The 23,386-nt window shown below is 56.7% G+C and overlaps 2 protein-coding genes across 3 annotated transcripts in view; one reads left to right on the forward strand and one right to left on the reverse strand.

The window, feature by feature from the left end:
• LOC136663187 (diacylglycerol kinase delta-like) overlaps positions 1 to 10,188 on the forward strand; it is a 33,532-nt gene extending 23,344 nt beyond the window's left edge. The window contains exons 19-29 of the mRNA XM_066640170.1: positions 879 to 975; positions 1,533 to 1,640; positions 1,944 to 2,057; positions 2,197 to 2,331; positions 2,994 to 3,160; positions 3,339 to 3,453; positions 4,733 to 4,819; positions 5,767 to 5,886; positions 6,177 to 6,303; positions 7,354 to 7,484; positions 10,099 to 10,188. Coding sequence (XP_066496267.1) covers positions 879 to 975; positions 1,533 to 1,640; positions 1,944 to 2,057; positions 2,197 to 2,331; positions 2,994 to 3,160; positions 3,339 to 3,453; positions 4,733 to 4,819; positions 5,767 to 5,886; positions 6,177 to 6,303; positions 7,354 to 7,484; positions 10,099 to 10,188 — 1,291 coding nt within the window. The remainder of the gene's footprint in view (positions 1 to 878; positions 976 to 1,532; positions 1,641 to 1,943; positions 2,058 to 2,196; positions 2,332 to 2,993; positions 3,161 to 3,338; positions 3,454 to 4,732; positions 4,820 to 5,766; positions 5,887 to 6,176; positions 6,304 to 7,353; positions 7,485 to 10,098) is intronic.
• A 3,945-nt stretch (positions 10,189 to 14,133) lies between these two features.
• CCNB3 (cyclin B3) lies at positions 14,134 to 20,873 on the reverse strand. Of its 2 annotated transcripts, none has more exons than XM_066640130.1 (12): positions 20,837 to 20,873; positions 19,535 to 19,654; positions 18,695 to 18,778; positions 18,332 to 18,450; positions 18,047 to 18,164; positions 17,392 to 17,490; positions 16,790 to 16,882; positions 16,109 to 16,246; positions 15,493 to 15,648; positions 15,166 to 15,315; positions 14,855 to 14,985; positions 14,134 to 14,314 (listed from the first exon to the last, which is right to left on the reverse strand). In XM_066640130.1, exons 2-12 carry the CDS (start codon positions 19,622 to 19,624, stop codon positions 14,245 to 14,247), a joined length of 1,248 nt encoding a protein of 415 aa, XP_066496227.1. In that variant the 5' UTR covers positions 19,625 to 19,654; positions 20,837 to 20,873; the 3' UTR covers positions 14,134 to 14,244. The 2 variants fall into 2 exon arrangements, with proteins under 2 accessions (XP_066496227.1, XP_066496226.1); XM_066640129.1 differs by having other exon boundaries at positions 17,392 to 17,493.
• Between the last annotated feature and the right edge of the window lie 2,513 nt (positions 20,874 to 23,386).

Here is a 23,386-nt window from a genome sequence, read left to right on the forward strand (position 1 = left end):
TTCCTGTATCTCACAGCGGCCCACCAAATGCCCCAGGGAGCACACCAGATAACAAGAGACCTCACCCTGGTGCCCTCCCTTGCATCTGGCCTTCTGACATAGCCCATTTCTCAAATCAGGAGGTTGCGCATATACATCATGGCAGGGTGGAGAGAGTGCGCCTGGGGGTGAAGCCATGCAGCCTGCAGGCTCTTGTCTTGGGGGAGTGTGGGGGAGAAGGGGGCCAAGTCTGACCTAAGCCAGCGTGTTTCGGGGAGGGCGAAAGGAGTGCTGCCCATGCCTTCCCATGCCAGCTCATTCCCAGCCTCCTCGTACATCTTGCTTAGAAGGAGAAGTGTGCCAGTGGCACCTTGCAGCAGTGCCCTTCATTCCAAGGCTCTGTGTGCACATTAATTAAGTGGGCCTTCTGTGAACAGCCTGAGGGAGCAAGGAAATGCTGCCTGGGTGCCCTGAGAGAGCCCCAGCTCCTGCTGCAGCCTTTGGGCCTGGAGCGCAGGCGGGAATCAGCACCCAGCAGAGAGGACATTGGGAGCTCCTCCAGGCACCAGGAGGAGAGAATCTAATTGAGCTTTTTAATTAGCCTTAATTGCATGCCCTCGGAAGGGCCTAGGAAGGCATGAAGGAGACTGCTGATTGCTTCAGTCTCCTGGAGAGGTGATCCTCATCAGGCTGCACCAGATCAGGAGGGTGGCCGGGGGCAAACGGAGCCTGGCAGCCTGGATGCAGAGTTCCCTTGTGCAAGGCAACCCGTAAGAGGCCACTGGGGTGGCCTCAGGGGTGGGAAGGAAGGGTGTGTGGAGCAGGTGGGATGCGGGTGGGCAGAGCTCCTCGGCAGTGCTCCTGAGAAGGCCTTCCTTGCTCTCCTCCTCCCTTTGCAGCAGCCGCACCAAGAACATGATGTGGTACGGGGTCCTGGGCACCAAGGAGCTGCTCCAGCGGACCTATAAGAATCTGGAGCAGCGCGTCCAGCTCGAGGTAGCTGCAGGCACCCCCTGGAGGGTGGACTGGGGGCAGGCCAGGCGGCAGCTCTCGTGCTTGGCCATTTGTGTCACAATCCTGAGCGTGCAAAGCTCCTCATTGCAGCATGCCTGCAAGCTGAGCAAGGCCCGCGACCCCACGTGGCAGACAGGAAAGACAGAGGCCCGAGCCCACCCAGTGAGAGTTCAGTATAGAGGCGAGACTCAAATTGGGGGAGTAGTCCTTGCAGCTCCATCCCTTTGCCTCCCCCCATCTCTCCTCCAGCAGTACAACAGCACCATTGGAGCTTGCAGTGGCAAGACTCGGGGTTTGTAAGTTCACCCCGCAGGATGAGGCACGGGCAGCCCTACCTCCCGAGTGATCTGGGTCCCCTTTCCAGTGCCCTTGAGTAACAAGGGTCAAGCCTCGGGAGAGGCGAAGCGACAGGAGGCTCCTTTGCTGGACAGCTGCAGCCTGCTTGGGGTCTCCCCCCAGTCTGGAGGGCTGCCTGCTGCTGGGTGCTGAACCTGCGGGTCAGAGAGAACAATGCTGTTGCTCTCTCCTCTTCCTGGCAGTGTGACGGAGTGCCCATTTCCTTGCCCAGCCTGCAGGGCATCGCGGTGCTCAACATCCCCAGCTACGCCGGAGGCATCAACTTCTGGGGAGGCACCAAGGAAGACAACGTGAGTTGGGGCATGTGGGCAGCTGGCTGAAGCTTCTTCTTGGCCAAAGCCAGCATGTGGTTTTCGGTCCCCTAGAATGGTTCTCCCAGTGCAGGGAGACGCCCCTCCCTTCCTTCATCTCTGCTTTTCCTTCCCTCTTGTGTGGCGAAGGGGCGAAATTGAAACCCAGCCTTGCAGGATTCCCCCCCCTCAAAGTTCCCTGGCCCCAACAGCAGGCACCCCTGGAAGGGTCTCCAGGAGAGAGGCAGGGTTGCAGGGGAGCCTGCCCAGTGCTGAGGGCACTGACACGTTTGTGCCTTCCAGAACTTTGGGGCTCCCTCCTTTGATGACAAGAAGCTGGAGGTGGTCGCCGTCTTTGGCAGCATCCAGATGGCCATGTCACGGGTCATCAACCTGCAGCATCACCGCATTGCCCAGGTAGGGCAGGGCCCACTTTTCCTCCTGGCTTGAGCCTCCCAGACTCTCTGGGAGAAAGGCTTGAGTTTCCACAGATGAGGGACTGGCTGGGCTTGGTTTCTGAGCCCCCCTCACCACTCCTCTTGTGCCCGCACGGCAGTGCCGGATGGTGAAGATCACGATCCGTGGGGATGAGGGTGTCCCAGTGCAGGTGGATGGGGAAGCCTGGATCCAGCCCCCTGGCATGATAAAGATCCAGCACAAGAACCGGGCTCAGATGCTGACAAGAGACCGGGTGAGGCTCCAGGGGCTACAAGGGGGGTGGGGGAGGAATTGGAGCAAGTGCAATCCCAGCATGCTCTCCGGCAGCCTCTGGGCTCCTGCAAGAGCTTTGGAGACTGATTTCCACTGCTACAAATGGGGGGGGCAGTGGCGGAGCTGCCTGCTTTGCCTGTAGGGGGTCCCTGGTTCAGCCTCCAGTTGGGAGGATCTCGGGAGCAGGACTGGAAAAGAGGCTCTCTCTGCCTGAGGCTCTGCTGCCGGAGAGACTGTCATGGCCTAGAGAAGAACCAAGCAGTGGCTTCCTGTGTTCCTGGAAGTTGGCTTGGGAGGGAGAATGCAGCCTCTTTGTTGCCGGCTGGGAGGAACCCCCAGCAACAGCTGCTTTGCTCCAACAGTGCAGTGGGGATTTTGATGGCGAAATAGCACCGCCTGCCTGGCTGCCAGTGGCTTAGCTGCTGTGATGTCACAGAGGGACCACTGAGTGCTAAAGGGGGGAATGGGGTTTGGAGTGCCAGTCTTCTGAGCCTGCCCAACAAGAACTACAGCAGTCTGGCGCCGAGTGAGTGGAAGGCAAGCATGTGATGGTGTGTGGCAGTCTCCCAAGTCACACCATGCCGGCCTTGGTCTTGTGCCTCCTCCTGGAGGGAGGGTCATGCCCACTGTGTGTCCTTGCAGGCCTTTGAGAGCACCCTCAAATCATGGGAGGACAAGCAGAAGGGGGAGGGCTACCGAACTGCCTCCCGGCCTCGCCTCAGCTCCCAGCAGTCCATGGAGTACATGACTGACGAGGAGTACAGTCAGGTGCAGCAGCTGGCCCAGGTGACCGAGACCCTCATCAGCAGGTACCACCTCTGCCCTGCCCTGTGGAGGGGGACACACGCATTAGAGGCCACTTTCTGGGCAGCCCCAAAGAGTCCTCCCTCCTGCAGTTGCCGTCTCCCGGCGTACCGGGGAAGCTGGTGCAGCAGCAGGGGAGGAGGGGGCCTCCTTGCAGAGGTGTGACTGACCTGCCCCTTGCAGGATCCGTGAGGCGGCCAAAACACACAAAGCCATCGAGCAGGAGCTGGCACATGCCGTGAATGGCAGCGCCTTGGCTCTGAGCGAGGCCCTGCCCAGCAAGAGTAGCAGCCCTGAGGTAAGGCAAGTCCTCCCCCCCCCCCCGGCCAGGGGATGGGTGGCTTCCGTGTCAGGGCTGGTCACCTTAAGCCCCGGTCTGTGGCACTCGTCTTGCTGGAGGGATGGGAAGGGAAGGGAGTCTTGAAGCACTTCTCGAAACCTGTTTCTGGGTTGTTGCACTGAATGAAGTTCGTCTGGGTGGGTCAGCTGGACATGGAGGCGAATGACCAGGCAGATGGGCCTTCTTGTGCCCCTGCTTGAGCCAAGTCTGACCCAGAACCAGTGGGCAGGGGGGGCGTTGGGCTCTGCCGGCAGATCTTCCCCCTTCAGAACTTCTGAGGGAGCAAGACTGAGGTTTCTTGGGTGACTGCTTGTCGCGCACTCTGCTGGAGCTTTCAGACATTCCAGTGCACGCTGGTCCAAAGTGCGTGTGCAAAGGTGCTGCTGCCATTGTTGCGGATGCCACAACCTTCCTTTGTGCTCAGGGTTTGTTATGGGGTCCAGGCAGTGGCCTGCCCAGGAGAAAGGGAAGGAAAGGGGAGTGGAAGCGGAAGGGAGCAGAGGTGCCATGCAGTGCCTCCTGCCCCCTCCCACCACAACGCCTTCCCCCAGAGGCAGAAGTCCCTGGTCTCTCTGCTATCAGCCGTGGGAACTTTTCTTGCCGCCCAGCCAGTGCGCTTGTCTCCAGGGGTGGCATTTAGACCTGGGGAGGTCAACAGAGCTGCAGGGACCAAAGGGCTGAAACTCCCCAGCGACACTTTTTGAACTCAGTCTTTTGATGAGGCACCTGAACACAGATTTGGCCACTATGAGCACGTCTCTTCCAGTAACTCCAGCAGGAGGAGGGGCTCCAGAGCACCCTGAATGCTGGGGAATAACAGTGACTGGGCGCAAGTGCATTCCACGAACCCTGCTTGGTCTAAAGAGAGCCACCTCCTCCAGCTCCTGTGCACCCATCCCCTTGTGGGTGCCTCAGCAGCCTCCACAGTTCTAAAGGGCAGTGCCGGAAGGTGCTCTTTTGTAGGCAGAGCTTCCCGAGCTGGCATTCGGCCTGAGAGGCCACAGTTCAGCGTTACTTGGGGGGAAGCAAAGCACCCATTTTGCAATGTTTCCACCCCACCAAATGCAAGAGGGCAGAAAGAGTTCCCTTCACAAAGTTGTGTCACAGTATGAGAACCGGGGGTGGCACCAGCCAGTGGCACCAGGGAATCTGGGGCTCCCTCTGTCAGTTACCCCCATCGGTACGTTCAGAACATGGACCTCCAAGGCTTTCTCTCTGTCCCACCTAGTCCCCCCAGTTCCTGAGCAGAAGCACTGCCATGGAGCTGTCTGTAAGTGTGAAGGCCCTCTACACGGAGACCCGGGCGTTCCTGGAAGGGAAGCTGGTGAGTGTGGGCCCAGGTGGGGTACTGGCTTCACTGTGTAGCAGGCGTCATCCTTGTCCTTTTCTGGGCAGAAGGGGGAGACACAGTTGTCTCTGCTTGCCCAGATGACGCCATGGGAGGCAGGCGTTCTTTGTTCTTGGCCATCCAAGGCATGCTGTCGGGACGTGTAGCCAAGGATGAGGCAGGAATGACTGCAGATCAGGAGTCCCACAGTTCTCAGCTGCCCGGCCACACTGCTCCGCCTTGCTCCTACGGGGACCACAGCCGATCCAAGTCTTGAAAATAATACACGCATTTTGTATGCAGCTTTCACGATAGGAGCACATTATTTGTGGAATATTTGCAGTTGCTGGGCTGCTTGCTCTCTCGCTCTCTCTCTCTCTCTCTCTCTCAGCAAGAACAGCCCAACCCAGCAGTCACTTCATCCCACAAGAGAAAGATGCTGGGTGGGGGGGGGTGCGGTTGGGATGGAGAAGAGGAAGGAGTGGTGGAGGGGGCTACGTGCAATTTGAATGTCAGTGGCCATTCAGCACATGTTGGTGGGCCGAATGTGGCACCGGCTGTAGCTTGGGTTCCCTTGCTGACCTATAGAGAGAAGAAAAAACAAGACTCACCCACCCCAGTCTGGAAGTGGAACCTCCTAGTTTCTTTCAGACTCCCCCCCCCCCTTTGAAACAGAAGAAGTTGGCATTGTCTGAGGAAAGCCAGTATTTGGTGGCAGGAGCAGAAGCCAACAGTGACAGAGAGAAGAGCTCTTCTTTCATGTTTTGTGACTCTCAGTCCTAAGATGTGATTGCCGTTTCCTGTGCTTCAGTCTTCCCCAAGCCCTGCCAGGAACTGCCTGTGCCGCCACACAACCTCAGGCTTACCCTGTTGCTTCTGGGGTGGGGAGGAGGGAACCCAGATCTGGGGGAGGGAAGAATGAAAGCCCCCTTCTCTCTTCACAGCAGCTGGACTCCCCCCAGCAGGAGGAGGGGCTCCGGAGCGCCCTGGATGCCATCAGCCAAGAACTGCAGAAGCTCTCCGACATCCACTGGATGGTGCCAGTCGGCACCTCTGCGGAGGAGGTGGGTGCCCCAGGGGGGCAAGGGCTGCCTTCTGGCTTTGCCCAGCCAGCGACTAGCAAGAAGGAGCCACCTTCCTGGTGCGGCAGTTTTGGGGGGGAGGCAGGAGGGCCGCCAGGATGGTCAGTGCAAGCCTGTCTTTCAAAGGAGGTTAGAAGCAGGAGACAGTGCCATGTGGACCAGGCTGAGGTGGACAGCAGGGGTTGGGGAAGTGAGCAGAGGAAGACAGAACAGTCCAAGGTGAGGCTGGGGTCTCCCCCCCCCCTTGATTCTCCCTCTTCTCTCCTGTGCAGGGCCTCGGCCAGGAGACCTCCGGGAGCAGCAACAAGGGGAGCCTCAAGCTGCGCATCAACCTCAACAAGCCCAGGCGGGAGAAGGAGAAGCTCCAGAAGCAGAAGTCCGGCTTCGGCATCACACCAGGTACTGCTGCTGCCACCGCTGCAGGGCACTGAGGTGCTCCTGGGGGGCTTGGTGAGAGCAGCTTCCTCTGCCAGAGCACAGTCAGGATTGGCCCTTGAAGGTGCGCTTGGGCAGGGCAAGAGCAGCGGGACTCCGTGGCATCAAGTCACACCTGCAAGTCTGCCCTCTTGGAAGGCAGAGCCAAAGGGGGCAGAGAGCGCTAGGCGCAGCTCCTGCTGGTGCCAGAGACTGTGGCCTGTGCCTTTGGGGCAGAGGCCGGTGGGGCACTTTCTCTCCAACTGCCGGTGTTCCGTGTGCTTGGGGTCCTTGTGGGTGGCAGGTGAGGGGTGGGGATGGGGCAGCACCACAGAAAAGAGCAGGGGCACATCTGGCCAGAGCACCTGCAGTCCAGCTGTGGCCTGGAAGCGCTTCCTGCTATTTGTGTGTGATGTGACGGGGGGGGGCATGAACTGGGCATGAGCTTGTGGAGCAGCCTCCCCATTCACTGCTCGTGTTTGTGTTTCTGTGCCTTTGGCTGTTCCTCCCAAGGGGCAGAACAGAGAGGTGGGGGCAGGGCAGCCACAGTGTCACCTGGGCTTGGCTTGGCTTGGCTTGGCAGGTGATGCGGAGCCCCCGCTGGCAGCCGAGGGGTATCCCAGCACCTGTCTTCCTGTGCTTCTCCCCTCGCACTCCCCTGCCCCACACCCTCGCTACCTGTGCTTTGCTGGCCCTTTTCCTTACTCTGTCTCCCCACAGGCTCCTGCTCAGCAGTGGTGTTCTGGGGAGGGGGGAAGTGCTAAATTTCCAGGGCACCTCAACGCACCTGTGAGCTGCCCCCGCCATCGGAGCCATTCTGAGCGGCAAGAGCAGTGCAGAGGAGCAACACGCAGAGGAGGCCTCTGTTGCTCTTGCCACTCAGAACGACAGTGAGGGGCAGGGACAGCTGATGCGGCCTGTTGAGGCACCTTGCAAAACCTGGCGCTTTGCCCCCTCTGGTAACGCCATTGCAGCTCAGTGCCTCTGCCTCTCCCCCCACTGAATCGACCATCTTCCAATTTTCCTTTCTGCCAGTGGACAACTGGGGCCCTGAGGAAGTGGCTGCCTGGCTGGAGGCACTTGACTTAGGGGAGTACAAAGAGGTTTTTATGCGCCACGACATCCAGGGCTCCGAGCTGATCCTGCTGGAGAGAAGAGACTTGAAGGTACTCCCTGCCAGTCTCTTGAAGCTGGCTGCCCGTGCAACCGCGGGGGGGGCAGAGGGGGTGTGCTTGCACGATGCATGTTGTCGCTAAGCTGAGCTGCTTGCATGGGCTGGGCACCTCTCACCTGCTCCTTTCCCTGGTGTGCAAGTGGCTGCATGTGGGGCTGTAGACCTAGAGAAGGGCTGGAAGCAGACTGGGCACATCGAGGAAGACTTCTGTCTCTGTCCACTCCTGACATTTCTGGCACCCCTACAAGGGCGGTTTTGCTCCTGCAGTTCTTTCAGCCCCATGAGAGTTCAGCGGTGCCCCTGCCCCACCTGCTGGCAGTTGGAAAAATGGAGCACGTTCAGAGGCCTGTATTTCCCTTTCGCACACCTTCACCTGCAGCCCTTCATTCTAGAAAGCTCTTCATCAGGCAACATACTAAAAACACTAACTATTTTTAGTACAGTACATTTTGGAAGAGGCATTCTCTTCTCCCTGCACTCTCTGCAGGAGCAAGTGCCTCTTCTACAATGGTGGCTGCTCCTCCTAAAAACAAAGGAAGTAACTTTTTCCTTTTCAAAATTACAGGAAGGCCTCCATATCCACAGATCCCATTTCCTCTGATCAGGTCCGCTGGGCCCCCCAAGCACCTCTCCAGGAGTTCCCCAGACCTCCAAATGCCTTAAAAGGCATCAAAAACATCACTTCCAGTTCCTCTGTGACACCAGAAGTCACATGTTTTGAGCTCTAGAGCTCCATCTGAGCCTGGCAGAGGCCGTGGACCAACATCCATGGCCTCTGCTGAGCTCAGAAAGCCAGCAAAGAGGAGGAGAGGATCCAGAGGGAGAGGGTCTCTGAAGGATCCAGACTATGGAGACGGGCATTCACCTATAGCTGCAGTTTTGTCTATCTGTCGGGGGGGGGGGATTCCTGAACAGAATTCCTGCAGACAAAGAGGCACACCTGTATTTTATTTATTCATATGTGCAAATGCATACAAATTTAAATAATTAAGGGCCCAATCCTATCCAAATTTCCAGCACCAGTGCATGCGCAATGCAGCCCCAAGGTAAGGGAACTTTTGTTCCCTTACTTTGAGGAGGCCTCCATGATTAAGAACATAAGAACAGCCCCACTGGATCAGGCCATAGGCCCATCTAGTCCAGCTTCCTGTATCTCACAGCAGCCCACCAAATGCCCCAGGGAGCACACCAGATAATGAGAGACCTGCAAGGCCTCCTGGGAACTGTAGTTAAGAACATAAGAACAGCCCCGCTGGATCAGGCCATAGGCCCATCTAGTCCAGCTTCCTGGATCTCACAGCGGCCCACCAAATGCCCCAGGGAGCACACCAGATAACGAGAGACCTGCAAGGCTTCCTGGGAATTGTAGTTAAGAACATAAGAACAGCCCCACTGGATCAGGCCATAGGCCCATCTAGTCCAGCTTCCTGGATCTCACAGCGGCCCACCAAATGCCCCAGGGAGCACACCAGATAACGAGAGACCTGCAAGGCCTCCTGGGAATTGTAGTTAAGAACATCAGAACAGCCCCACTGGATCAGGTCATAGGCCCATCTAGTCCAGCTTCCTGGATCTCACAGCGGCCCACCAAATGCCCCAGGGAGCACACCAGATAACAAGAGACCTGCAAGGCTTCCTGGGAATTGTAGTTAAGAACAGAACAGCCCCGCTGGATCAGGCCATAGGCCCATCTAGTCCAGCTTCCTGTATCTCACAGGGGCCCCCACCACAGGATGCAGTGCACAGCCCGTTGGCATGGCTGCACCAGCACTGGAAAATTGGATATTCCCAGTGCCAGTGCATGTGTTGCATCCTGTGATGGGGAGGGGGAACCTTCACAGAGCCTTCTTCAGGGCTAAGGAACGCTTGTCCTCTCCCTTCAGGGCTGCATTGCGGCTGCATCAGCACTGGAATGTTAGTAGGACTGGGCCCGACATGAGGCCAGAATGGCACTGGTGAGTTCTGCACCATGGCTGTGACATCTGAACTGCCTGTTGTGGCCCCCTGAGGTGATTGGTGGGGGGGGAGCTCTGGGGTTGATGCCTCCCTCCTTTGCTCCGATCTGTGTGTGCAGCAGGGAGGCAGGTGGAGCTGATCATGCACAGATTCCTCTGTTAGAACCAGCACAGGCACAAGCACCCTCAGCTGGACCTTAAGAAACCTCAGCTCTGTCCAGTGGGGTGGCTGACCATCACTTAAGCACCCCTCCCTGCCCTCTGACCTGGTGGGGGCAGGGCTTGGGCGACCATTCTGATGAAGCAGGCCAGACCTAGCAGGTGCGCTGCCTGGGGCCTGTTGTTCTGGGTCTGAGACCAGCCAGAAGACGAGGGGTTCGACCACCTCTCAGCCTGCTTGGCACCCTGCCACTGGGCTGAGTCCCAGGGAAGCCTCTCTCCTGCTGGACTGGACCTGAGACAGTCTTTGAGGAAAACCGGTGGGCACAACCATGTGTTGGTGTAGTTTGCTACATGAACCACTCTTTGCAGAAAGGCAGCATTCAAACATTCCTCCTAACAAGAAGGAGGGAGTTGGGGGGCTCAGTCATCCCAGTTGCCCCCTGCTGCTGCTGCTGCCTCAGCCTTACCTTCTCCTCTTCTTCCCGGAAGGATCTGGGGATCACAAAGGTGGGCCATGTGAAGAGGATTCTGCAGGGCGTTAAGGACACTGCCAGCCAACTCCAGAAGAACTCCCCATGACCAGCAGAGGTGCTCTGCTGCAGCCCTTGAGGACCCTCCACAGCCACCGGCTCCTGGGACTGAGGGGCTCCTCCCATCTTGAGTCGGCTGTGGCTCCCAGCTCTCACCAGGGCCTTCCGGCCCCCTCGTGCAAGGACCGTTTCACTCCTTCATGCATCTCATGCAGCGGGTTTGCATGTCCGTGTCTGCCCAGGATTGTGGCCTGGCTGTTTGCTGTCCCTCCTCCTCCCTCCCCTCCCTGTTGTGGTGCCTGTAGATCTCGCCCGTGTGCTTCGGTGGCTTCACACACAGCGGTTCACTTCCATTCATCCTTGTGAACTGGGGGGGAGGAGGAGGGGTGCTGCTGCTGCTGCTGCAGCGATGATGGCCCCACCAGTTGCAGGTGGCATCCTGGGACATGGGGGTCTGTTGGGCCTGGCTGTGCCCCAAAGGACTCCTAGAGCTGGCTGGGTGGTGAGTAGCAGCCAGGATGGAAGAGGACAATGTGGGAAGCCAGGCCAAGCGGACAGGGCTGGAGGAGCACCGGTACTGGGGCAAGATCCAGACCCTGCAGACTCCCAGCACTGGCCTGTTCCTGCTGTTTCTGCCTCTTCCCTGCAGCCACTTGGCTGCTTTCCACAGGCAGGGAAGTCACTTTCTGCCTTGTAGCTGCAGAGGAGGTTAAAATGTGCTGCATTTCTCCCTGTCGTGCAGCTGTTAATGAACAAGATTTTCCCTTGGGGTGCAGCCTTGGAAAACCAAGCCACAGGTGGGCACTTCTGCTCCCTCCGTAGTCCCTACTGAGCAGTTGCCGCCAGTTGTTTGGATGGGCACACAGGAGGCCAAGAGGGTGGCATCTTGCACTTTTTTTAAGAGGAGGGGAAAGAAGAAAAGGACTTGAGCCTGAAGTCCGTCTCTCTCTCTCTCTCTCTCACACACACACAGCTTTGCTACAGAGGTTTTAAAAATCACTTTCCATCAGGCCAGCTTTGAATCCATGTGCACCAATGGGAACCTCCCAGTTCTACAGGGCTCCTCATTGAGCAGAAATATTCTGTGACACTCAAGAAAAGTTCTGATCAAAGTAGAACCCTTTTTGTTTTAATTCTTTGGTGCTGCTGGCTCAGGGGCTGAGTGACTGAGGCCTTGTGGAGCCCTCCCAGGAGCAGCTGCTCCAAATGGGCTTGCCCTCTCCCCCCACCCCTGCAGAGAGAACCTGGCCCAGTGTTTCTGTCTCTCTGAATGGGGCAGGAGAGCAGAGTGAGGCCTTCCTGTTACTGGCCCAGCTCTTGGCTTCTGCAAGACGAGAGGCCAGCGCAAGGCCAGCTTTTGTTCCCTGCCTGTTGTAGAGCTTTGCTGAGAATGTAAATAGTTTGGAAAGAAAGAGAAGATATTTATTTAAAGATTTAATATATATATATAGTGAGAGAGAAACAGATACATAAAGCTTAATTTATTTTTCACCTGTCACACACTTGTGCTTTGAGTTCCGCTTGTGTGGCTGAAGGCTGCCTTCCCCAGCTGGTTCTAGATTGCACAGAAGAAAGAAGGTCTCCGCAGATGGCGTTTCTGGGGCAAACCTCCAGCGCACTGTGCTTCTTGTCTGACTCGAGCCCTGACTACTTGCCAGCCTGCTGGCATCACTTGATGGGTGGGAGATGAATGGCTCTGTGAGACCCCCCAAGTCGTTAGGGCATCAGCAGCAGTACTGGAGCTGGGGACAGGCGCTACACAGAGGAGGGCAGTCGCCCCTGGGGCCACTTCAAGGAGATGCAGCTGGTGTGAGACCAGCAGCCAACACAGCAAATAGCCTTGAAGCAGCTGCCTCCCCCCCCCCCATTCCCAGCATCTCCAAACTGGCACCCTCACCACCTCTGCTAAGCACCCTCAGGACTCTGACGTTTCCATCGCTGGGAGGTTCTGCTGTCCTTCACATCTTGCCACTGGGCTTGGGAATGCCGTGAAGAGACCTGATTAGTCCTGTAGCCCAGAAGGGACCACCTGGCCCAAAGCTGGCACCCCATTGTGCAGCAGCACACAGGACTGAGCAACAGCCTCTGCCCCGCCCCCCGCCCCATGTTTGACCCCCAAGAGCAAGATTGAAAAGGAAGACTCACAGGAGGATCTGCCTGCAGTAGACGCCGGCCTCTGCCCTGAGCCAACAATGAAGCTGGGTGCGGGTGTGTGAAGAAGACAGAGAAGCGGGGAGACTGCTGCAACTGCTTCCGTGACCCACGGGCAAGCGAGCCGGAAGAGATACCCGAGTGCCCCCCTGCGCCATTAGGAGGCGGTGCTGTATTGCTCTTGCTCCATCCTGTCCATGCTGCTGGGGGTGGGGGGGTCTGCGTGTGCACGTGTGTGTCAGGCTGCTGCACTCCTCATCTCCATGTGCTAGTGATTGATTCGTATTGTGAATTAAGTGTGGTGGAAGGGGGTGGGGGGTGTACATAGTTATATTTTCTGGGCTGGGCAACCAGCTGGCTGGCTCATTCCCACTGGCTCCATGGAACAGGCCTGTTCAGGAGGCTGCGGGTCCCCCTTGGGGTATGCAAGAAAGACCATCCCTCCCTTCTGTATTCCATCCCCTCAGGCTGGCCCAGGGCTTTACTCATGACCAGTCCATATTCTGCCCATGAGGCAAAATCCAGGGCCTTAAGCACACATGCACAGAGGCCCAGCAGGCCTATGAGAGCAGCAGAAGCTTCTCACTTCCTTGAAGCAAGTGGGGACCCTCAGAACCTTTACTGCTCACAGCAGATGCCACTGGGGGGTTTCCTCGGCCTTAGTCCTGCTGCTCTTGTCTTTTCAAGCTGATGCTCTTGCAGAGCCAGGTTGGTTTCATTCCTCTGCTCAGGAGCAAGAGAATGAAAAGAAACAGGTGGAAAGGTGGAAGCTGCAACTCCAAGTGAGTCTGACTTTTGGGTGCCTGAGTCACCTGGCTCTCTTCAAGGCACTGCTGGATTATGCCTTTTCCTTGTGCCCCCAGAATTCCCCCACCCCCTTTCAGCCTAGCAGGGACCTGCATTTAAGAGCTGTAACCCACCCCCATCCTAGGCTTTTTCCCATCTCCTTGCAGCAGATTGCAGTTAGAGCCATCACACCCCAGGCCTCACCCTGCAGAGGAAACTGCCGGAATCAGTCCAGCTGAGACCACCTGCACGGTCATCACAGACTGGCAGCTTCTCTCCAGGGTTTCAGGTAGGAATTTCTTTGGTGCCAGGGATGACACCTGCTGCATACCAAGCCCAAGGGAGACTACACAACCGTGGCTGACCCCCGCCCCCATTCATGCCTTCCCTGCATTGCCCCTCCATTCCAGCCCCTGCTTTACCTGCCAGCCAGGCAGTAGTGCAGGAAAGAAAAAGTGAGCGACTGCACTGGCAGGGCCTTCGCAGGGTAGCAGAGAGAGCCAGAACTGGGGCAGGGGTGATGGTGTCTCGTTTCCTCCCCCTGCAAACCTGGCAAAAGAAGCTGAATTTTTAACACGCCAGAATCCAGGTCTCCTGGTGCAAAAATAAACCTGAATGTGGATTTCATTTTTGTGAATCTTTCTGCCTTCCTTGTGAACTTCAGGGCTACCTGGCCTTGTGGAACTGGGATCCAGCACTGATCCTGTGCCAGGAGTGCATCTGCTGTTAGATCCCACTGCCCCCTGCCAGTGTCAGCACAAGCCGCTCTTCACAGATTCTGCACATTCCCCTGGGGAGGCAATGATGAAAATTAAATTTACAAAGCCCCATTGGGGGGAATTATACAAGGGCACTCCAGGCCAGCAAGGAGGCCACTGCCAGGTGAAGTGATGCAGGCATCGCCCTTAGAGCCCTGGGGATAGAGGAGCAGCTCACTGACTAGAGCCACCTAAGCTGCTATGAAAAAAAGACAAGGAAGGAAAGGTACTTTATTCAATAAAGGCCATTTTTATTCCTTTCCAAACAACAAATTTTTTCTTTTCTTTTCTCCCCCATTTCCCTCCCCCCCAGTTCAATTTAAAACAAACAAGCATTATGTACAGGTCCTTTGGGCTAAAAACAAGTGTCTATGTACAGGGTATTTACACACAGGAGGCTGAGGCCAGGGTTAGGTTTGCAACGCCTCCTCCAGCTTCAGCATGTCCATGGGGGTCATTTTGGCCACCTCGAAGAACACCCTGTAAAGCCAAGACAGAGGGAGGAGTTAGGCTCCAGCATCGTGAAAGCAGGAAGAAAGGGGACCCAGATGCACCACTGCGGCTGGGGGGGGAGGATTTTGGAGCCCCTGCCTCCACCTTTGACTTTGTTCTCAAGGACTTCAGAGACAGGACTGTCCTACAGCCCCAATGAATGCAGCGAGGCAGTGACATTCAGACTGGCAGGTCAGACATGAAGCAGGAGGTCTCCCATTCAGACCTGTGTAGCTTCGGCAGGGGGGGTGCAGGTTTAGGAATGAGGAGGCAACTCAAAGCTTCAGCCCTGCTGCTCTTTTAAAAGCCCCACTGTTGAGTGCTGCGAGGCCAGCCAAATCGCACTGTTTCCATGCTTTGTCTCCCCCCACCCAAATCCAGCAGTGCTCTGTCACTGGGGAGGCAAGAAGTGTTCAAGAAGAACAGACAGCTGCAACCCCAGCACTGCAGACACCAGGAGCAAAGAGCTCGTGTGAGCTGCAAGCAAGAAACGTCCACGTTGGTACAGAGCACACACAGCTCCCTTACCGGTGGGAGTACTTGCTGCGCACAGCCTTGAGCCGCTCATCGTGTCGGTAGGTCAGCAGGAAGTTGAGCCTCTTTACCAGCGGGGGGAGCTCTTGGGCCTCATAGCCACTGTAATGCTCCAGGGTGGGGCTCTGGAAGCCAGAAGGGAACATGTCAATGGTCTCTCTGTGCTGCCCCCCCCCCCATGACAGAATGGACCAGCTGTCCCACAAATTCGCCAATGGACCTTGCTTCTGGTGCCAGGACAGTATCTCACGCCTCTTGCTAGCAAAAGCCCCCTAGTGTGGGCCCGAGGCCAAGGTAGTACTCACCCAGCCACTGAGGTTCTTCATCTTGAGCGCCAGGAGGAGGCAGCTGGCAGCCAGTCGGGAGGCCCTCTCCTGCACAAAGTCGTACTCCTGCAGGGTCAGCTCACAGATGAAGCGGGCCAGGGTCAGGGTCTCCATGGTGGCGTGGGCGCACTGTGGGGGGGGGGAGAGTCAAGTGAGACAAGAAGGGACGGGGGAGACCGCGAGGAGCAAACGCACAGCTAGATGTGGCCGGGCAGATAAGGAAGCACCCAGAGTGGCTGACGATTAGAGAATCATCAGGCACAGACACACACTCACTGCATCGCTCTGCAGAGCATCAGCGCCCACCTTGGCAAAGCGTCTGAGGAAACGGTAGGCAATGGGGATGTTGATGTCAAACTGAAGGGTCCGCAGGATGCCGATCTCCATGGCAAGGAGCTCCTCCCTCTTGTAGGCGTCGTCACAGATGTACAGGAAGTCGTCCACACAGGGCGGGCAGCGCTCCTGGAGGGGGGGGGAAGGTGGTCAGGCGCCCGGCCCTCTGCTCTGGCAGGAAAAGAGGCCCAGCCCCAGACAAGGCAACCACTAGGCATGCAGCAGAGAAGGTCAAGATGGGCCATTTGGATCTCTCCAAAGCAGGGCTGCCCTACACGATTCGGAGGGGACACGTTCTTCGCAGGGCATTTCTAAGAACTCTCAGCCTTGAATGGATCAGCTGCAGCTTTAGTTTTTAACACAAAGCCCTGGAGAGTCACCACCTGAAAAGGCGCAATCCAAACCCCACTCCTCGGCTCCCTCCCTGGATCTCACTGCCCTGGCACCCTCCTCCTCTCCCTGGTGGAGCAGGCATTGCAGCCCTAGCGGCAACTGGGCAACGAATGCCAATGGCCCCCCCAGGCAAGAGAGGCAGGCTGACTTGAGAGCGCCCTCGTCCGGCCCCTGGGGGCCCCCTGCTCAGGCTCACTTCAAACTTGGAGGCGATGAGGATGGCAGTGGAGCCGATGAGCTGCAGCTTGTCCCGCATGGTGGTCACCTTCACCAGGTAGTGGTCCAGCAGCTTGACCGCCAAGTACAGTGTCTCATGGGTGAGTTCAAAGTTCTCCTGCAGAAGCCCAATAGGGCAGAAGCAGAGTCAGGTCTGTGGGCCACTGAACTGGAGATGCTGCCAGAGACCGGCCCTGGGACCGCCTGCATTTATCTCCCACTCTTCCTTCACAGAGCCATGAGCAGGACACGTGGATGAGGTCAGTCCCCCTGAGCCTCACATCAGCCCTGTGAGGCAAACATGGAGCTGAGTGGGAACAGGCGACTGGTTCCAGATCACCACCACAGTGGGGGGTCATGGCCCAAGCAGGGCTTCCAGCCAGGTCACCCCAGCCAGGCCCAAGATGCTGACTGCCAGCCCAGGCAGACTGGGACTGCACACTGAGGGGCGGGCAGGCAGGCAGTGGATAAGCCACCTCCCCCTACCCTGGGCCGTGGCTCTGGGCAGCGCCACTCCCTGCACAGCTCCTCCTCCCTTTGCCTCCCATGGTCAGCGCCACACTCTGAGCAGAGTATGAACTGCTCCTTGACAGTCCAGGGCCCTCCCCCTTGCCCCAAAGAGGAACACAAGGGGCTTGCCCCACAGGCGGTAGGCAATCACCTGCACCTCCACCATCCAGTCAACCAGGATGGCCCGCATATCCCTGGTGATGTCAGGCTGATTCTCCATGTAATCTGGGAGCACAAATTTCTCCTGCAAAAGGAGCAGCAGAAGAGCCAAGACTGTAGCAAGGTCTTGCGACTGATGCCCCCCCACCCCCAGCAACTGCCTAAACCCTTTCTGGGGAAGAGAAGGACGCAGACCAGTCATCAAGTCTCAGCAGTTTGCCGGACCATGGCAGGTGCTCCTGGAGCAAGCTCCGCCTCTCCTGCCCAGGCAGTCCCCTCCACCCAGACCTCCCCCCACCTGATGCCCCATGGAGTGGGTACAGTGGGGCTGGTCTTCTCACCCGGCACAACCTGCCTCCCTTTGCACATACTGCCTGCCTTGCTCAAAGCTCTTGCCCAGGACACTCCAGATCTCTGACCATGTCAAGGACACATTCTTGGGACAGGACTGCAGATGCTCCCCTTCCTGCCCCCCCCGCCACTGCCTCTCCTCAGAAGAGCCAGGAGTGAGGGAGCCCCCCCCACACCAGTGCCGGCCCTTGAGCCCCACTTCTCTAGCACTGATGATGGTGGTGGAACATGAAAGCGAGCTACCTCCCGTTCCCGCATGTAGGCAAAGATGTCCTTGGCATACTCGGCACTTGCGTAGGGGTCGGCCAGCAGGGCCTTGTCTATGTCTTCAATGGGCAACACCTGCTGGGAAAGGAGAATGGAACATTCAGGACTCAACTGCGCAAAGCAGCCTCTTGCACCATCAGTGAAAGAGCCAGGACACACGTTTGTGCAAGCTGGGCTCCAGACCAGGCCTGCTGCTCGAGGCTGTCCCACGTGCAACCAGCTTTGTAACCAAGTAACAGTTATGCTGTTACGCTGAGTGCAGCAGGTGAGCAAAAGAGGATCTGATCAGGTGCTGAAGCAAACTCCAGAGGTGAGCTCGGCCAGCTCAGCAGGAGAGGCAGATGCCACCAGCATGCCCCTACCCTGACATGGGCAAGGCAGCCCCTACCCTGCTCCAGGCAGAAGCTCTCACCAATGCCACCTGCCTCAGAAGAGGTATCTGCCCTGCCTTGCCTGTCTCCAGGTCCCAGCCACAGGGGGGCTCCCCAAGCCCTACATGGAGAGGCTACCAGGATGGAGCCAGCTGGGACCTTCTGCATGACCAGCAGGGACGGATCACCCCAGGACTTTGCCTCCACTATCCACAAGCCCCACCCCCCGCATAAGAGGATCCGCCTCTCAGTACTGGCACCTCTTGAGCCACCAGCTCCGATGAAGGGCTCTCCTCCACCACCTCTCCTGGGCCCTTCTTGGCAGTACAGTCAGCCTCCGTGGCCTGTGCTGGCTCCAGAGGAATTCTGCTTGGAGGCCTGAAGGGAGGGAGGGAGGGAGAGAGAGACAGGAGGCGATTTTGTGCTTCCAACTCAGCGTTGCCACTGGACTGCGCACAGCAGCTACCCTTTCTTCGCTCTCTGCTCAGCGCAGTCGTGTGCAGGGGCAGAGGGTCCCCACCCCCACCCTGTGCAGGTGCCCTCACTTTCTCAGGTTTGTCTCGTTATTCTTGACCACGCCCAGCACAGCCAGCCCCTTTGGCGCCCTCTTGGGTGCTGCCTTCGCCGTCTCCTTCTTTCCTGTGATCTGCCGAGACTTGTGAGCCTGTGTGGAGAGACCACTAAGCTGTTATCAGTACCCCAGCCGGAAGACCTCCTCTGTGGGGCCCCCCTTTTTTCCCACCCACCCCAAACAGATGTGGAAGAGCCACCCTTGCAAGTGGAATGCCAAAGACACAGCAGGTGCCATGTCACCCCCATCCTGGTCCATGTACCCAAACCAAGCACACTTTGGACAGCTGCCTCCTCTGACCCCTGCTCCCCCACCCCAGGACAGTGCCCAAACTCACATTGGTGATGTCCCCGAAAGCCGAGCGCTTCTTAGGTGCCCCCTGGGGCGAGGAGGGGGATCGCTTGGCCTGTGAATTCTCCTCCTAGGACAGAAGTGCAAGAGCCCAGTCAACAAAGCCCGTGCCTGCACCTGAGATCCCCACATCCCTGAGGCTTCTCTCCCCTAAAGTGACAGAGAGCCCTGGTGCCAGGCAGGCTAACAATTCTGCAAAGCAGCTCCAAGAACACAGGAAGAGTCCAGCAGGATCAGTTCCTCGAGGGCCATCAAGCCCGGCTACTTCTTTCCAAGAGCTCACCAGCAGGGTATGAGAAAAGAGCCCCCTACTGTGGCAGCCCCCACTCAGAGCATGAAAGGTTCCACAGGGCAAGGTTGGGTAAGGGCAGGCCTGCTACCCCAGCCTGCACCTTGCCTCACACAGGGGCCAACCAGATGCCTCCTGCAAGCCCTCAACCCAAGCTGGTGGACAATAGCTTTCTCCTCATCTGCCCTATATCTGGTGTCAGAGGTAGACTGCATCTTAAGAGGGAGGTTCCACTTACCCCTCTGAGCCCACAGCCACTGACAGACCTCTGTGTTGCTGGAAGAACTCCAGCAACACAGCAGCACCCCCAAAAAGTGAGAGCTCGGTCTCCCCATTGCCTGCCTGAAGCTGCTCCCTAAGATGTAATCCAGCAGCCCCTGGCACCAGTCCCAGTCAGCAACCCCTGGATGTTCAGCCTGCCTGCCCGGGACAGCCACGCTGCCCTACCAGAGAGAGTCACAAAGAGGTGAAACACAAAGGTTCTGGGGCGCAAGGGGGGATGAAGGAAGAGCACCCTGCAGATCGAACCTTGCTCACCTTCTCAGCTTGAGCATTGTCCACAGCTGCTGCTCTGCCTGACCAGGGCAGCTTGTTGCTTGCAGTCTTGGCATTGCGTGGGGCGGGCATCCTGCTGGTGTTCAGCCTCCCCAAGCAAAGCTGGAGGCGGAAAAGAAACCGGAAAGGGCAGCATGTCAGAGGCAGCCAACCAATCCATCTCCCATCATTTCAGACACCAGGCCAGGAACACTGCCTCTGAGATCTAGGACAGCTTGGGCACCTCTGTCTTCTCTTAACCAGAACAGCAGGAAGAATTGAGGCAGGTGGAGGAGCAACTGCAGGGAGAGGGGCACTCCCCAGGCAAGGATGGGCCTCCTTGATCAGATTCACTTCTTGTGCGGTCAGACAAAAAGGAATTACTGCTTGGCGCAGTAATTGGGGGGGGGGAACGGGACTGGCAGCAGCCTGGCTGTGAGACAGGATTTTATGAAGCACAAGGGTGGCCAAGCCAGGATTTAGAAAGGCTGAGCAAATAAGAGATGCCCCTTGCAAGAGGGCCTGTGTGCCCACACCACCCTGCAGTGACAGGCAGCAGGGTGGAGAACAGGAGGCAACAAAGAGCCCTCCTAGAGCAGGGCAAATTGTTGCCACCTAGAACAGGCCATAGGCCCATCTAGTCCAGCTTCCTGTATCTCACAGCAGCCCACCAATTGCCCAGGGAGCACACAAGACAACAAGAGACCTGCATCCTGGTGCCCAACCTTGCATCTGACATCGCCCATTTCTAAAATCAGGGGGCTGCACATACACATCATGGCTTGTAACCCATAGTGGACTTTTCCTCCAGAAACTTGTCCAACCCCCTTCTAAAGGCATCCAGGACAGATGCGGTCACCACATCCGGTGACGAGGAGTTCCACAGGCTAACTATGTTCCACAGAGTAACTATCAGCACCCCACTTCCACCAGGGGCCAACCAGGTGCCTCAAAGCCCACGGGCAGGACATGGGCAAGGAGCCCAGCATCTGTTCCGGAGGGGCCTCCCTTCCTCCTCCAGCGCCTTAAATCCCTCTTCCTTTGAAAGAGCAAGAAGGGCCAGCGGCATCCGCTGCCCGCAGTCCGGCCCTTCGAAGTTCCGCTGAGCGCCGCGGGTAAAAGAGGTCAAGAGAACCCGGCCGGGTGAGGCCAGAGCCGGCAAGCCGGCCGCGCACCCGCTTGCCTCCCGAGCGGCCTCAGCTGCCCGGCCCCGACGGGTCTCCCCCTCCTGCGGTGGGGACGGGGCGAGGGGCCGCGCCACGGGAAGGAGACCGGGACCCTCCTGGGCACAGGCTCCGGACCTACCGGCGTAGCCTCCACGCGCGGCCGGAGCGCCCGTCCTGCTCCGGCACAAAGTGAGGATTTGAAAATTGCTACATTGGCAGGCGGCGGCCATCGATTGGCTCCCGGGCAGCCAATGGCAGCGTGGGGAGAAGGCGGTTGCTAGGGGCGGGACCAACAGATTTTTAAAAACCGGCTCCCGCGGCCAATGGGAGGCGCAGGGCGGGGCTTCGTCTTAAAGGGACAGCGCCTACTTGGGGCCCCCCTTCTGCGGGGGAGCGGGGGGGGGCTTTGTAGACGCTCTCCAGCAGGGGGCAGCGGAACTGCGGACAGGCGGGGCTTGGAGCGCAGTCCGCCTGTGCGTGTCTACTCAGAAGTAAGTCTTATTATAGTCAGTGGGGCTTACTCCCAGGAAAGTGTGGACAGGATGGCAGCCTCAGAGCCCAACCTAGGCAGGTTTACTCAGAAGTAAGACTTACCATAGTCAATGGGACTTGCTCCCAAGTGAGTGCGGATAGGATTGCAACCTAAAACCAGGCAGATCCTACACACGCTTTCCTGGGAGGCTGCAATCCGATCCACACTTACCGTTGCCTGTAATGTGACACTTCTGAGCAGACATGCAGAGCCGCTGTTCCCCGGTTGTCTGGATCAGAACCTCTCAGCACTGCGCTGGTTTAAATTCGCAAGCAGAAATAATCGCTGTCCAAGGAGGAGGATTTGGTCTGAACGTTCTCTCTGACTTATTTATTACTTAAGTTTCAAACCTGTCACTTGCTCCCAGGAGGGAAGCTGGTCCTCTGTTCTGTTGTCCTCTTGCCAGTGGTGTAGCTAGACCATCTAACAAATGGGGCCCATACATTTTTGACCCCCCCCCCCCCGTACAACCAAATTAGTTAATCTGGGTTGCAATTCCAAGGTGGGAGACCAGGTCTACCCAACCAGCAAACCTCAGCCACAGAGGGCGAAGTTCAACTGGGACCCCAGGTCTACCCACCTGGTTAACCTGGGCTCTGGAGTTGAGTGCTCATGGCCCCTTCCAAACACAAAACACTGAATCCATCCCTGACTCAATGACATACTGCACCTGCATCTCCAAACCCCGGCCCGGGGGCCAGATGCGGCCTGCAGCAAGCCTCTTTCCGGCCCGCCAGGCAACCTCTTGTCCCCTGAAAGCCTCTGGCCCACTCAACTGAACATGACTAGAACAGTGCTCTGATTGTGTCTGGAGGGTCAGAGAGGTTGAATGAATGAGGTCATTCATTCATTTATTCACTCATCTAAGTTCTGTCTCCAATTTATTTATTTAAATTTTATATTTAAAGTTTTTTCTGGCCCTCAACACCACACGAGATATCTGATGTGGCCCTCTGGCCAAAATGTTTGGAGACCCCTGATCTACAGAATCAATGCAGCCATCATGGTTAATAACCACTGATAGACTATAATCCAGCATGAATGTCTAGAATCCACTTTAAAAGTCATCTGAACTAGTGGCCAATAACCTTCCCACCAAAGACAGGTGTCACCAGGGCACAATCCTAACCCCTTTCCAGCAGCGACAAAAGGGCAATGCAGCTCCTAAGTAAGGAAACAAACATTCCCCTACTTGGATGAGGACTCCGTGAGTGCCCCCAACCGCAGGATGCAGCACACATCCCATTGGGACAGCTATGCCGGTGCTGGAAGGTGGGTTAGGATTTGGGCCCCAGTCTGGTAACTCATGTGTCACCTCCATTTGTTTATTTATTTATTTTACTATAGAATAATCCAAGTTACTGAACCAATCAGTAACCCATAAAAACCAGTGACACAACTGAATGGGAGTTTGAGTATGCGCCTGGATACATGGACAAGGGAGCTGAACATCTTACTGGTTCCCTGCTGTGTCATAGGAACACCTTGTAAGCTCTCAGAACACTCAGGCTCATTGGTCAGTTTTGAGTTAAGGAAACCTACTTTTGGTGACATGAGGCAATTAATTGTGTTTCTTTTTCTGGTTATTTGGCTATCGCTTTCGACAGAACACAAATATTTCCATGTGGCTGGTTTCATTACATTCTGCTGTAAATTATGCATCAAATGGTATATAACATGATGGTATTAGTCCTAAAAACTACAATTCCCACAATTTTGGTGTCCCGTCCCGTCCCTGGGTGTCTCCTTATTAACACCTTATTGGTTCCATTCTGTGTCATAATAACATCTCATTGGCTCTTTGAATAATCAGTCTCATTGGTCAGTTCGAAGTTAAGGAAACTACTTTTTGTTGCACAAGACAGTTGTGTCTTTGTTTTCTGGTTTTTGGCCATAACTTTTGATAGAATTGAGATATTTCACTCTGGTTTTTCATTGCATTCTGCTGTAAATTGCACATTGAATGGTATATGATGGTATTATCCCTAATAACCGTGATGTTTGTGATTTTGGTCACTAATGATGTCACCCCTCCCCCCTCGCAGCTTGGCACCTGGGACCAGCGGCCACCTGGGGCCCCCCCATTTGTATGTCACTGCTTCTTGCCCTTGCTTTCTCCGGGAATCCAAAAGTTTGAAGGTAAGTTTGGAATTTTCC

The sequence above is a fragment of the Tiliqua scincoides genome, chromosome 12 (genome assembly GCF_035046505.1).
Source record: "Tiliqua scincoides isolate rTilSci1 chromosome 12, rTilSci1.hap2, whole genome shotgun sequence".
NCBI classification, from domain to species: Eukaryota; Metazoa; Chordata; class Lepidosauria; order Squamata; family Scincidae; genus Tiliqua; species Tiliqua scincoides.

Coding starts and splice junctions, on each gene's coding strand:
- CCNB3 (XM_066640129.1), bottom strand. CDS start 19,624: ATGCCCGCCCCACGCAATGCCAAGACTGCAAGCAACAAGCTGCCCTGG. Junction 18,165..18,331: donor AACGAGACAAACCTGAGAAA/GTGAGGGCACCT, acceptor CCCTCCCTTCAG/GCCTCCAAGCAGAATTCCTC. Junction 17,494..18,046: donor CGGAGCTGGTGGCTCAAGAG/GTGCCAGTACTG, acceptor CTCCTTTCCCAG/CAGGTGTTGCCCATTGAAGA.